Source organism: Rhipicephalus sanguineus, chromosome 9 (assembly GCF_013339695.2).
Source record: "Rhipicephalus sanguineus isolate Rsan-2018 chromosome 9, BIME_Rsan_1.4, whole genome shotgun sequence".
Taxonomy (NCBI): domain Eukaryota; kingdom Metazoa; phylum Arthropoda; class Arachnida; order Ixodida; family Ixodidae; genus Rhipicephalus; species Rhipicephalus sanguineus.
This window is the reverse complement of record NC_051184.2, coordinates 5,794,735-5,808,140: the sequence shown is the minus strand read 5'-3', so window position 1 is coordinate 5,808,140 and position 13,406 is coordinate 5,794,735. Positions and strand designations below refer to the sequence as shown.

Here is a 13,406-nt window from a genome sequence, read left to right as displayed (position 1 = left end):
ATCATTGCCACATGGTGAAGAGAGTGCACCTTTATGGCTAACTGAAGGGCTGCGAAGGATTAACATATGGAGCTGGACGTCTTTAAGTGCGCTCGCTGTTTAAAGTGTGGATTGTTCTATGCTCTCACAAAGTTTCATGCTAATCGCACTGTATATTGAAGAATACACACGTTTATAACTTTCAAATGCATTTTTCTCAACTTCCATTCTGAGGCAATTCTGACATGTTGTGCACAAACTTTCATGCACTTAAAATAGTTCTACCTTAATGAAATTTCACACAGAGCTTCTTCAGCCACTCTAAAATACTGATATCTATATAAAGTTGCAGTATACATTGCATATTTTTGATTTCATAACTTGATATGCTGATAGGGGAGATGTAAAATATACATTTGGTACCCTCGATTTTTCTTTAAAAAGGCAGCAAGTTAAACCCACATTTGAGGTACATTTCAGTACTGTACTGCTTATGTGCAGCAAAATGAGCCATATTGGGATTCTGTGGGAAAACTTTTAATAAGCTAAAAAAAGTGTGCACAGAAAACCCAATATTTTGTTGTCAAAGTTGTAGTAACTCTGGAACTATTATAGTTATCAGAAAACTAATTACAGTTTTGAAATCAGCATCACAAACTCTACTACATATTGCCTAAAATTTCAGAGTTCCAAGTCAAGAAATTTAAAAATATCTTTTTCGAGTAGCATCTCCCCTTACCCTTCGATGAGGTGCGGTGGGCGTGCCAGCATCCTGATGCGCCGCCAAAACCAGATCAGCGTAGCCAGCACGATGGGAAAGAAGAATGTCTTGAGTGAAACCCACACCTTGGTGAAGCCGCCATTTTGGTGGATAAGCTGCACAACACCAACAGAGTTTGAAAAGAGTCCGAAGAGCTTAAGCCTTTTAAACTTCCTGTGACATCATAACACTGTGATAGCAGCAGCACTTTTATGTCTTTTAACGTCCGAAACCAACATGCACTTTCATCTAGAAGCTCCAATTCAATTAAATTTTATTTCAATAGTATCAGAAAATCGAGAACTGCGGATAAACACTTGTATGACTTTGTATATACTTGAAGGCCCTCTCAGAATGGTGGTTAGCAGGGGTTGATGGCACAAACGCACACTTCCGTAAACAGTGCATGAGCCAGACACAGATCAAAGGACACGTCGCAGGTGCTGCGCTGTGTGAAAATGTACAGAACATTAGTGACTTTTCTCGCTAGGTAACCTTAGAATTCGTGTAAATAATGGCTTTGTTTTCCTGAAATGGCTCACAGAACTGTAGCGCAAGTGGTAGAGTGTGCAACCTGCATGATAAAGAAATTTGGATTTAAAGGGCCCCATACCAGCCAGAGGTCGATATTCAGTAGTGGTGTTGCAGTTGTGCACGAGTCCTCAACGAACACGTAGCCATGAGAATTTTTCGAAATGGTGCCGCAATAGCGGAACTACACATGTTTGATGATCGAAATGCGGCCCTTGCTCATTTTGCTCTTTCCTTCACCACACTTCGTTCGTTGGCTCGTCTCTCCTCCTGGCCAACTGTTCCTCCTTGCCATGCGAGGAGGATAAGCAGGGAGAGTATGTAGCTGTAGGCAGACAAACAGGTTCTTTTTGCTGGTGACATGACCAGATTCAAACTGGTGACGTCACAACCAACTCTGGGGATACCGAAAGACCTGGGGAGGAGTACAGGATTGATTTTTTATTTAGTGGCCCGTCCGCAGCGCATAGTGCTGTCATGTTTGGCGCTGCCGATTATGACAGCCCTCTGAACTCAATGCACGTGTTTACTTGAAATGTTAAAGAAGATATCTGAAGTGGTTAAGGGGCCCTTCAAATCCTTTGATATACAGATGTCTGACTAGTGATTCTGGCTCGCACAGTTTTAACGACTTTCCTTTTATTTGCCTGTGTGTACAGAGCCAAGTACACTGTGAAAAAAATTCGTGAAAGATGGCGACAGCCACTCACCACAAGCCACACATCCCTGACTTCCTTGAGCTCTTTGTTGCCCGGACTGTCTTCGTGTATTGGCAGTCGCAGATTCAAGAGATAATAGTCATGGTGGAGGCTCCCCAGCTCAAAGAGGCTCAGGATGTCACAGTTGTACGCATGGCCATCAGAAATCTGAAGTACAGAGGCACAGAATGTGAGAAGAATTTAGGAAATTTTGTGAAGCAAAGCTGGCTACACACAAACCCAGTGCTCCCTGGAAGTTACAAAAAGGAAGAAAGAAAAAAGAAAAACAAATTTTTAATCGCCCAGCGTCCATTTCAGACTTCAAGAATAACTCTTATAGGCCGCTTCACACGACACAACACACAGTGATTTTCAGGCTGCGACTGTATTCGCAGCAAAAAAAAAAAAAAAAAAAAAAGCCAGCCGATCACTTTCGCCGCAATGGTCAGTGGCAAGCAACCAACACGTTGAAAATTTGCTACTCTGTTCGCGGCAGCCGAGCGATTTCTTGGTCGGGACCCGTCGAAATTGCACAGATCAGTCAATATTGCGCCGACAAGTTTGTTTCGGTTATGGCCGTTGTTGCGCACTTCGAAATGGACGTAAATTAGAAAGTGTTTTTAAATGACAAAAAACGCATGCTCTTCGCTACCGTTCATGAAAACTGAACAATATCTTCATGCACAGATTGTTACATTGCATTTGAAAAATTGTTCAGTGTCTGCCACAAAGAACAGCAGCAAGCAATCTTGCACACTGCGGCAGTCACAGAGCAAAAATTGCAGCCCACGTAATACGAAACAGTCTTTAGTGACGGTGTGAACAGAGCGAATGAAACGAGTCTTTTCGCTGCAACAGCAGCATGTGAAATGGCCTTAAAGCACTCCAATGAACTTCTTTGCATCTACTCGTCTCACATGTAAAAGACAACATAATATCATTAGCAAGCATGGAGAGGCACTAAACCAAAGAAAGATTATCCTAAAAGCCCTCTCAAGCTGGCCGACTCCCTTGATCTCTGTTACCTCCCATGAAATTCTGATATTCACACATCCCATGCTCTAATGCCGTAATCACAGAGCAAATGTTACATATTGATGTTTGTGCTCTCTTTCAAGCACACCAAGCTGCTTATTAAAGCTTACACTTGCACTATACCAATAGGCATGTGTTTTGGTGATACCGCAAAGCGTATGCCACATGAGCTTGAAAGATAAGTGGTTCTAGAGGCAACGAAAACGTCACTTAATGAACTCATGTAGTGTAATGCATACAAGAACAGGCAGAGATGGTCAAGCACCTGATATAGGCACTTGTCTTACCTCACAATATAAATAGTAAGTAAAAACAAACTAAAAATGCAATAATAACAGAAAGCGCTAGAAGGAAGGGGACACAGCAAGAACACAACACAAGCGCTAATTTTCAATGGTTGAAAATTTTTGCTCGTGTTGTATTCTTGCTGTGTCCCCGTCCTTCAAGCACTTTGCTGTTACTATGTCGCACCAACGAGGCCGAACTTAAGATCTGGTTTAAAAACGCAAATCCAGCAATTACAGTAATGTCCTCGGGCACTTCTGTTTTTCACACATTAGATAACTTCATTAATAAGTTTGAAGATGCAACTCTTTGGGGATGGTAAGCATACGAGAACTAAGAGTTTTTACAGTTCTCCAGTGCCTGCACCACCTTTATTCAGAAAAAAAAAAAAAACGTTTACACATTAGAGGTGTATCTTGTTCCCATTGTAATCTATCTAGCTCTCGTTTCTTTTCTTGGGAGCTCTTCGCTTGTAGCTTTTTTGTCAAGATCCCAATCTTTGTGATCTGGAAGCTGTACTGGGTGTGCAACATTAAATAAAAGAAAGGCACAGTTAATAAATTGTTACTTAGGGACAAGAAACGGGGCAATCTTTACTTACGATGTTGTAATAAAGAGCATTCAAGTTCAGTGTAAGGAGCCACGACTACGCAGACTGCACTGTAAATAGGTATATTTCGGACAATTTTTATCCACAATCCATAGGAACACTGCAACACTTTTTAACATAGTTAGGAAACGCAGCCAATTAATACCGCAGCAGCCCGCGGGGTACCTCCACATGCCAGCAGCATGCACATCTGAACTAGAACTAGGGGCCAAAATGGTTACCAAAAAACAAAATAAGATAAGAAGTGCATGGCCCTGACACAGCAACATAACTTTTGTGTAATAGATAACCCCCTTGCCATCCTTCCCTTTGGAGCTTCCAGCACTGCTGTAGAGACGATAGAAGAAACAGAGCGTGCATTTGGTGTAATAAATGAATGGTCTAAAAGCAATATTTGACAGATCCAAAGAAATTTTTAGGCAAGAGATGTGTAAGGCCACAGCATCCAATACTGCTGCAAAGGACCTTTATGTCTAATAAAGACGTGGCCATAGGTAAGATGACTACCTTCCTATTTCATAATCTTACGAACAACACAAGGTGAACATCAAAACATGAAGAAAAATGGTAACTATAAATGGCAGCGCACACCGAGTTGGGACACGTACACGAAACACGAAAAATAAGGACGACACGAGTGCTTGTGTGTTTCATGTACGTGTCCCAACTCGGTGTGCGCTGCCATTTATCGTAAATATGATCAACCAAGTAGCCCACAAGTACATTTTAAGAAAAATGGGATCAACATACTAGTACATCTCTTCACCCACCAAGACCAGGAAACGTACCTTAGTGCTATTAACGTCGCAATGCAAATAACGTTCCTCAACAGACTTTGCCGCAAGCGTCCATTTGTCCGGAGGGTCGTGCTTATTCCTGTAGCCAAGCTTGACCTCAAGGCTAAGTAGTGGGCTTGCAACTTTGTTGTGGGAGAGAGCAGAAAGTAAGAAAAGGCATAGAAAAAGCAGTGTTAGAATCGGGATAAGTCAAGTCTACAAACTATGGTATTTTCATGCTCAGAGTGCAAATGTGCCAGCAAAGATCATTAACATGAGCAGAATGATTTCAAGAACGTGATGACAAACTTTGTAAATTGCTACAGCTACGCAGCGAAAACTACAAGTTCTTGTTTGTTTGAATGAAGGAAATTGTCTCAGCACCGAGAAAGTGTGGAGAAAGCAAACTAAAATTGCTTACTTCATGCGAGAAAAAATACAAATTACTAAAAAGAAAAAGGTATTGCAGGCACATCAACACCAAGTCATCGAACTCATGCTGGAAACACTCAAAAGGATATTTTTAACAATTTACTTTTCGCAAAGATTGTATTTTGACTCAGTGCCTACACAAGTGCATGCAAACTTTTAAAAATGTAGATTTTATTGTTATTATGAAGTGCTCTCTTTTGCGTGTTTCCTGCACAAGTGTGATGACCTGGAATTAATCATACACAATTGTCTTTCATGCCTCGTTTTGACTGTCGAAATGCCCGTATACAGAATCCTGAGGTTACAAGATGTCAAATATGTGTTCACTGATCACATCATTTGTTGGTGCATGCACGCAGGGCTAATAAGGCACTTCTAAACTTTCATTGCAGCCATTACAAACTGGTTAAACGTGGCATCACTAAGATGTGCTTTAATAATGCTATTAACAAGTCCTGTTGCCATTTAGTACTAACTAGTTTCAATGAGCAAGTGTTGCACCTTTTAAAATCTAGTTACCTTTTCAGTTGCAAAAGGGGTACTCCGATGCATAAAAGCAAGCCATAGCATTTGTACCACTAATGCTAATTGCATTTCTATCACTAATACTAATTCTCTCTTTGAGAAATGTAGTGTAACGGTTATTTCCTACTTTCATCAAGTCTCTCACAATTTAATGAAAACAGCTGCTCGTGACAATGTTCAAATCATTTGTTTTTTTTTTTCAACATCTAGCAAACTAGGCAGGCTTTGTAAAAAAATATTGATCAAACTAAAATGGTAAAGAATGAATGTCAAAAGCAGCACAGCAAAAAATTTGTTGGATGTAAATCACATGTAAGCTATTGCATCCTGTTGTCCTGCAACCTATGTTACATCGTGCGGACAGGATGATGTATAAATGAATGGCTAAGAGAGCATTTTAACAAAGCTAGAAATAGACTACCAGATGCTTTTCTTGTGCTACATTGACAAGACGGTTAGTGTGAGACCCTTTCCAATAAGACTGCTATTGTTGGCAACAACAAATGTGAAGTCGCATGTCTAATCATTGAAGGTGAACAGACTGACTATTTTAGAGCTGCCTGTATTAGTAAAACTTCCTTAACCTCGTCTGACAAAGAATTGCATTTTCTGCACTTACAGTAACGAAGTTTTGTCATCTGAATTCTTTAGGGGGCTCTGTACCATTCATCCAACCCAAATAACTAAACCAAACCTAGACCAAACCAAATTTACAACCCAAGTGAATCTACCATTCATTTGGGTTGCAAGGTGTTTCACGTAATCGATGATGTTTTTCCCAAAGGTACTGTTATTTGGCTTGGTTAAACGTCCATGTTGTTTGCAGTGTACTTGATGACAGTGCAGGCTCAAGACAGGGACAAAAGAAAAGGCACACTCGACATTACACAGCACTAACTTTCAACAACTGACTTATTTTTCTCTGATCCTCGAGTGTCCAGTGAGGCTTCCCTGTGCCTTCATCTTTACCAGCGCTAATCACCATCAATCAAGACGCATCAACATGCCTAAATAGTCATCCTCATTGCAGGAATATTTCAGGTCACAGTAAACATGCACTAACAGATTATGTGCACAAATAGCATGAAATATGTTCAACACTTTCTTCTGTAATTTGTTCATATACTGTACTATGAAACTGTCCTGCTCCTTTCCCTGTTCGAGGGATTGTATCGCCAAAATATCTGCAAACATACTTGGAATAATTGGCCTCCAAGAAACCTTAAAGGGACCCTGAAACGGTTTTGACGATTTTGTACGAATACATTGGCCCGGTAGAGCAAGTCGTAAGGATCATTTACAGACCGATTTAGGTGATCACAGTGGCTCAGCTGTGATCCCCGCCCACTTCCAGTGCGTGTTGCACTGGAAGCGCGATGTCACGCAGGCAGCTGATCTGATTGGATATGTCCAGTCCACGTCACTGAACCTCTTTTGGGCAATGAGCGTCGTCTGCCTGTGTTACGTGCTCTGTGTTGACGTGAGCTAAGCGACAGTGTTTATCTCGAGGTTTCTTTTCTTGGACAAAATGAATTGCCCTAGCCGTGTTGTGTACCACATATCTAGCTATTGGTGACTTGTAGCTGCCACATCGTGCAATGTTTGTGAGGCATCTGACGAGCGGAATCCCTTCAGCTCGTCACTGCAATGAGCGTCGCGCTCTCGCTATCCGTTCAATGCCACGATCCACATGTCTGCGGCTGTAACTTCACCCCTGAAAACACAACCACATTGCCCAAGTTTACACTTATCGGTGATCGTTCTCGAATTCTTTTTGTTTGTCCGCATGCTTTTACAGGTTGTCGTCGTACAGAGAATAAAATAAGATCGGCTGGTAGTGTGGCGGCACCTGTGGGAGGAGATATCAACCACTCCGCGAGCTTCATCTTTGTTGCCAGATGGCATGCTGCCAGGCACACTGGGCCTCCGAGATAGTGTGCGACCTGTGGGTGCGCAATATCGGAGGCCATGATTGGGCGAAGCTCAAACCGTCCAGTGCGCTTACGACAGCGCTGCGATCGCCGGCGATGCCAGCGTATCTGTGAGTTGAGGGTGCAAGGCAGGGTGAGGAGGAGGGTATATATATAATTGTCCGTAGTGGCCTTGGTACATGGTGCGTCACTTAATTTCTGGTGCGAATGATTTAGGGATGCTCTTGCCTAAACGTGGACATAACTTCAAAAAACCATTTCAGGGTCCCTTTAAAGGGATCTGAACAAAATTTTTGCCATTGAGATTTTCATCCAAATGAAAAGATTCGGTGCTTAAATCAGACACCATCTTCATTTCAGGCAGAGACTAGTGGAAAATAATGAATTTTTCACAAACTGCCGCTAGACAAGGAAGCTCGTGAAAGTTGGCCGCGACGTGAACTAGAGGGGGTGACGTTAAATGTCCCCAAAAACAGGCGTGCCAACCTTGCCAGTCGTCGCCAGTGTCTCTCAACCCTCTCTTCTACCACTGCGGTTCCTAGAACCAGCACGAATGGCACTGGCAGCAAGGAATGCTCCCAGGTGGGGTAAAGCATCTAAAGGGTGGGGCACATCTCGGATCCTTTGTGGAAGGGGGAGAGTGGGATGTAAAGGAGAGGTGGAGAAAGGGAACTAGTAATCCTCCAAAAATACAGCCAGCTGTTCAAAGATATGTGAAATAAACCCTGGTTATAGAAACAGTTGTGTCTATTGAGTGGAAATTTGACATTTTTGTCATTTTTTCCTATTTTTGTTCAGTATCCCTTCAGTAGTGCTTCATCTGATTAAAAAAGAATTTTCAATTTCATGCAAGGCTGAATATTTTTTCGGTGACACATCAACATCAACATGTCGTCAACACTGACATGTTGCAACATCTCCGGTGATTTTCTTGAAACTTGGAAACTGTTAAAAAAAAGCGAGCTCACCCATTGGGTGGGAGTCGCTGTGAATAATGTCCAGTTGAAGGATGCCTATGAGGTTCTGCATCCACCGTGAATAGTCAAGATCCATGTCCGATCGTGGACTTGGAGCTTGGAACGCAAAGACGATGTGGTTGGCTGTCAGGTTGGGATCCAGCCTGGATGTGTCCGAGAGTTCGTGGATGACGTTGCAGTTCGTAGGCTGGCCACCGGACCCACGTGGTATGTGCCAGGTGTCGTCGAATGTGCCCACGGGAAGCAATGTGTCCCTCTTGCATATTGTTGCAAGAATCTGGTCGGCATTGGACGGTGCCGGAGCTGCAGGAAATGTTGTGGAAGCATGAAAATGTTAAAACGCTCTTCGAAAAAAAAAAAATGTACTTCTCTATAATACAATACAATACTTCTTTCGTTCAGTCATAGCAAGGGCCTTGCCCCAGTAGACTTAATGCCATGGGTTAGCATGCGAGGGTTTATTGGTCAGTTGCCGTCTCGTGCAAACAAATTTTGAACAAAAGGCAGCTAACGATGCCATTTGAAAGAAGGCCTTTTCTATATCTCATATCTGGGATTCGAGAAATATGTCAATTGATAGGGGTAGGGGTAAAAATGATAGGGGTAACCTTAAAGGGGCCCTGCAATACTTTTCCAAGTAACCATCGAATGCCTTCATTAAAGGACTTTATTGCCGCTAGAATCGACCATAGCAAACATTTTTTGAATCCTTCAAGTACGAGCAGAGTTACAGAGATTTACCACACGCTGTAATTGCTTTCGCTCTTCTCTTGTCCTGACCAGCACACAGGAAGCTAAGCAGGGAGGAATGACACAGAGGAAACAAGTTACGTCATGCGCGTGTCATGACTTTGAGCACTTTTTTTTTTTCTTCGAACGCGCGGCTTACTTTCAGCGTGATCGTGAGTGCGTGTGCGGGCACGCGGCGGCCTCCCTGCGGCCGCCTCTCTAACTATGCAGCTCACAAAGCTCAAATCGGCCAATGGCCATGAATTTGGGTATATGGCACAGTCATTTGGGTATATGGCATCATTTGTAGAAAGAAGAGGGAACGATTTCTAGCTGGCTTTGAAAATTGGTTGTAAATTCCAGGCTGCATGCTGCGCTATAATGTTTGGCTCACGTGTTCTCAGGAGCCTCGACTACTGATGGGCAGCGTATTCTGACCAAGCTCAAAAAGTGTTGCAGGGCCCCTTTAAGGGACAAGAAGATGTAAGAAGTGTGCCTGTCCGTGTCTTTCTCGTTCTTCGTCAAAAAATGTTTTGCGAATGGAGTGGTATAGCATGAAGTACCAACTAGCTCAAACTCGCACCTTGTTAAGAAGAAAGCAGAGTGGGTCAGGGAACAAACGGCTGTTAAGGACATCTTAGTCCAAATCTAGAAGAAGAAATGGGCATGAGCAGAGCATGTAGTGCATAGGTGAGATAACCGCTAGAGTAACAGACTGGATTTCGAGAGAAGGCAAGCGCGAGAGGGGGAGGCAGAAAGTTAGGTGGGCAGGTGAGATGAAGAAGTTTGCGGGAATAACATGGCTGCAGCGAGCACAGCACCGGATTGATCATCAAAACATGGGAGAGGCCTTTGCACTGCAGTGGGTACAGTCAGGCTGATGATGACCGGGTGTTCTCTTCTCACCACCTTCTCTCTTTTCTTTCTCCCGAAGTAGGAGGGAGGACAATGTGGTATTGTGAAGGAAGAGGCCTTGGACCACTACAAAATCACCTCTTGAGTCAAAAATATTCCAAGAGAAACCCATCCGTCAGCTTTGCCTACCAAGTTCCTTTCTGGTGAAGGCTCATGAACATACTTATTAAGAAAATAAAAAAATATATGGGATGAAGAAAGTCACGTGTGGGTCAGGCCGCTAGCGATAGGTCTGTGGACCACATGTTTGAGACTCCCACTGTAGTGGGAGACTCCAAATTAATTTTGACAATGGGAGTTCTTTAACGTGCACCTCATTCTCCACAGTCATTCGCTTCCAATGAGAATGAATATCAGACAACATTTTGTTAAGCAAGGTTTTGGAAGTGGGCTAGTTGCTATTCGATCAGTAGGGCTGAAGCATATCTGCGCTTGTTCTTGTCGCTTCCCTGTCCCCTTAGAGCAATTTTGCGCTTTCAATCCAACTTTTTGTTCTAGAACAGAAGACGGCACGTCAGCACAGAAAAAATAAACTGTAGATGTTGGAATCTGCAACATTGACAGGGCACACAGGAGTTGTGCGTGTTTCTCTCCCGAGCATTCCACCACAGCTGCACCATCCAACATCTAGTCCTTTTGTTTCATAATGAACTGAGCCGGTCTGCTAGAACAAATTCCGTATCATTCTGCACAGTGTATACAGACAGACTCTTCATCATATACTTGAGCTTATGGCCAGTACAAAAGTGAATAGGCAGTGTCCAAAGCTCTACTACATATTTCTGACTTTTATTGCTCCTGCCGCATGCAACGAACGCAACAATAGCCTCAAGGTTTGTGTAATTTTTTTTTCAGAGGTCGCTGTTGCCAAGGTGTAGGAAGTTCCTTGGAGGCAAGTTCGAAGCCAGATCAGGGTTTCTGAGAAGTGCAGCTATAGACAAATTTTCTAAGACAATTCATGCTCAGTGATCAGGAAGGGTGCAAGAGCGATTCAGCATATTTTAGGTGAATGTCAAACCAATTCTGAACCAATCAGGAAAGGATTAAACATATATTTTTAGAAGCCTGCTTGGGGCACATAAATGGGTCTGTGGTTGAAGCTAGCAAGAAAAGGCTGAAAAATTACTGGCTGAAGATGAATTGTAGAGAATTGCAGGCTGAAGCAACCCACACATTGAAACGATTTCCCAGTAACACACTCTGGTATAACACCCTTCCACCAATCCAGGTTTGAACGCCACTTGTCCATTTCTGCTGATCCCTAAAAGGCAGACACTCCTTTCTCCCAAATATGGCTTGAACTACCTAGGGATTTATACACACCTTAACAGATAATTTGGCTGGGCTAGTTGGCAATGATCCATCATTTGGTTTATACACATGGTTATACACGTTTCCTGCATATATTTGAATTTTTCAAATAAAATCTTTCAGTTGTTAGATCAGCACTTGTACTGTCTTTTCCATTCGTGTTTTGTCCGTTTTTGCGCTACCCAACAAAGAATAGGTTCCAACTCGCCGGCCTTTCAGTCCTACACATGGTGGTGGTGGTGGTGGTAGTGGTTTGAAGAGGAAAAGGCGCCTAATTTCTGCAGCCCGGTCGGGAGCACGGCGCAGCGCCTACACATGGTTTATACACACCCTGCAACAGCCCCCTAACCCTCCTCCCCCCCTCCTCCGACGGTATTCTGCCGAAATTATTTCACACCAACCATCCCCTCCTGCCCTCTTACAGAGAGGCACTCATCTCCCCCGCCCCCGCATCCCTCCAAAGCCGAAATTCTGGATAAACACCTGCAACTGCTCAGAGGCCTGCGCCGTCATTTCAGCGCCAAGTGAAACGCGCATCAGCCAAACGTTCGAAGGGAAGATGGGGGAGGGGGGTGCGGGGCCGAGGCGCCAGAAAGAGGCGTCAACTGCCGAGCCCACATGCACCGATAGTCTTTCCTCCCCCTCCAAACCACACACGACGAAAGGATCGGGTACAGGTACGGCGGCGGCTCTCTTTGAGGATTCATTGACGACGCCAAGAGTGGAGAGGGTCAATAGACAGAGACGAAGGGAGAGCGGAGATTGCCCTTTCCTTCACGCTACTCGCGCGCATGTGTGCATGCGAATGCACTGAAACACATTCTGCAGCTTGAATTCGGTGGTATAATTATTGTTCCCGCGGCCCAGTTCAGATCGAGTTAACCTTCGTCAACTTCTCAACACGAAGGAAAAATCCGCAGTGCCACAGCAAAAAAAAAAAAAAAACACACACACACACAAAAAAACAAGGGCTTCAGCTCACGTCATAGCGGAGCTTTCATTCTACACGAGTTGGGTTCTTCGCAGACAAGAACCAATCACTACGTCCGCGCAAACAAGACAAGAGTTCACATTTCCGCCCAGTTATTATGCTGGGCCGATCAGTGAGCTTGCAAATCAGCACACGAAAAATGACAGTTCATTTGGAGAACTGGTGGTTGTTTTCAGCTGTTCATGGAGCGATGACCGAGTTCCTGAAATTATCGGACTATCCACCTCCAAACTGTTAGTCGATGGTCTTAACCAGGTACGCAGGTACGGTTTGCACTTTAGTGCGTGCAGGACACTGCAAGAGGTTGCCGGAGGAACAGAGAAAGATTAAATTATCGCAGTGTATGGTCATCATTCCATCACGTTCAATCGGTGAGGATCGAGGCAACGTACGCTAAGTGCGAGCGAGCATCGAAAGTCCTTACCGATCAGGCCGCCGATGAGGAAGCACACCACTTGAAGTGTAAGCACCACCGCCACTATGCAGGCAAGCTTGCGACCGCTTAGGTTCTCAAGAATGCTCCCAGCCATTTTGACGTACTAAAGGACCACTGAGCGAGCACGGACGCCGGAGACAAGGCCGCGCGGTTGGCGCGGTCACACACAGACGCACACACACACGCAAACCTACTTGACACACCCGCTAAGAAGACAAGTATCGCCATACATTGAGAGGTATTCGAACTATAGTTAAGAATACATGGCCTCTGAGACAGACGTTTTTTATTCTTAGCCAAGAAGACAAGTATCGCCACACCTTGATAGGTACTCGAACTATAGTCAAGAATACATGGCCTCTGAAATAGACATTTTTTTTTTTATTCTTAGCGTTCAGAGTTGGAACGTACCATAGAGGAACACAAACAAGCATGTACAAAATTGTGTGATGTTTTTGAAATATTTTTAGGAAGGATTAATTGGC

The 13,406-nt window shown here is 43.8% G+C and overlaps 1 protein-coding gene across 2 annotated transcripts in view; it reads right to left on the bottom strand.

Moving 5' to 3' along the window:
- LOC119404491 (protein wntless) overlaps positions 1-13,084 on the bottom strand; it is a 30,211-nt gene extending 17,127 nt beyond the window's left edge. For both annotated transcript variants that reach the window (XM_037671005.2, XM_037671007.2), the window contains exons 1-5: positions 12,910-13,084; positions 8,531-8,842; positions 4,687-4,817; positions 1,981-2,136; positions 719-855 (exon numbers count right to left, since the gene is read on the bottom strand). In XM_037671005.2, coding sequence (XP_037526933.1) covers positions 719-855; positions 1,981-2,136; positions 4,687-4,817; positions 8,531-8,842; positions 12,910-13,015 — 842 coding nt within the window. In that variant the 5' untranslated portion in view covers positions 13,016-13,084. The remainder of the gene's footprint in view (positions 1-718; positions 856-1,980; positions 2,137-4,686; positions 4,818-8,530; positions 8,843-12,909) is intronic.
- Positions 13,085-13,406: the final 322 nt, after the last annotated feature.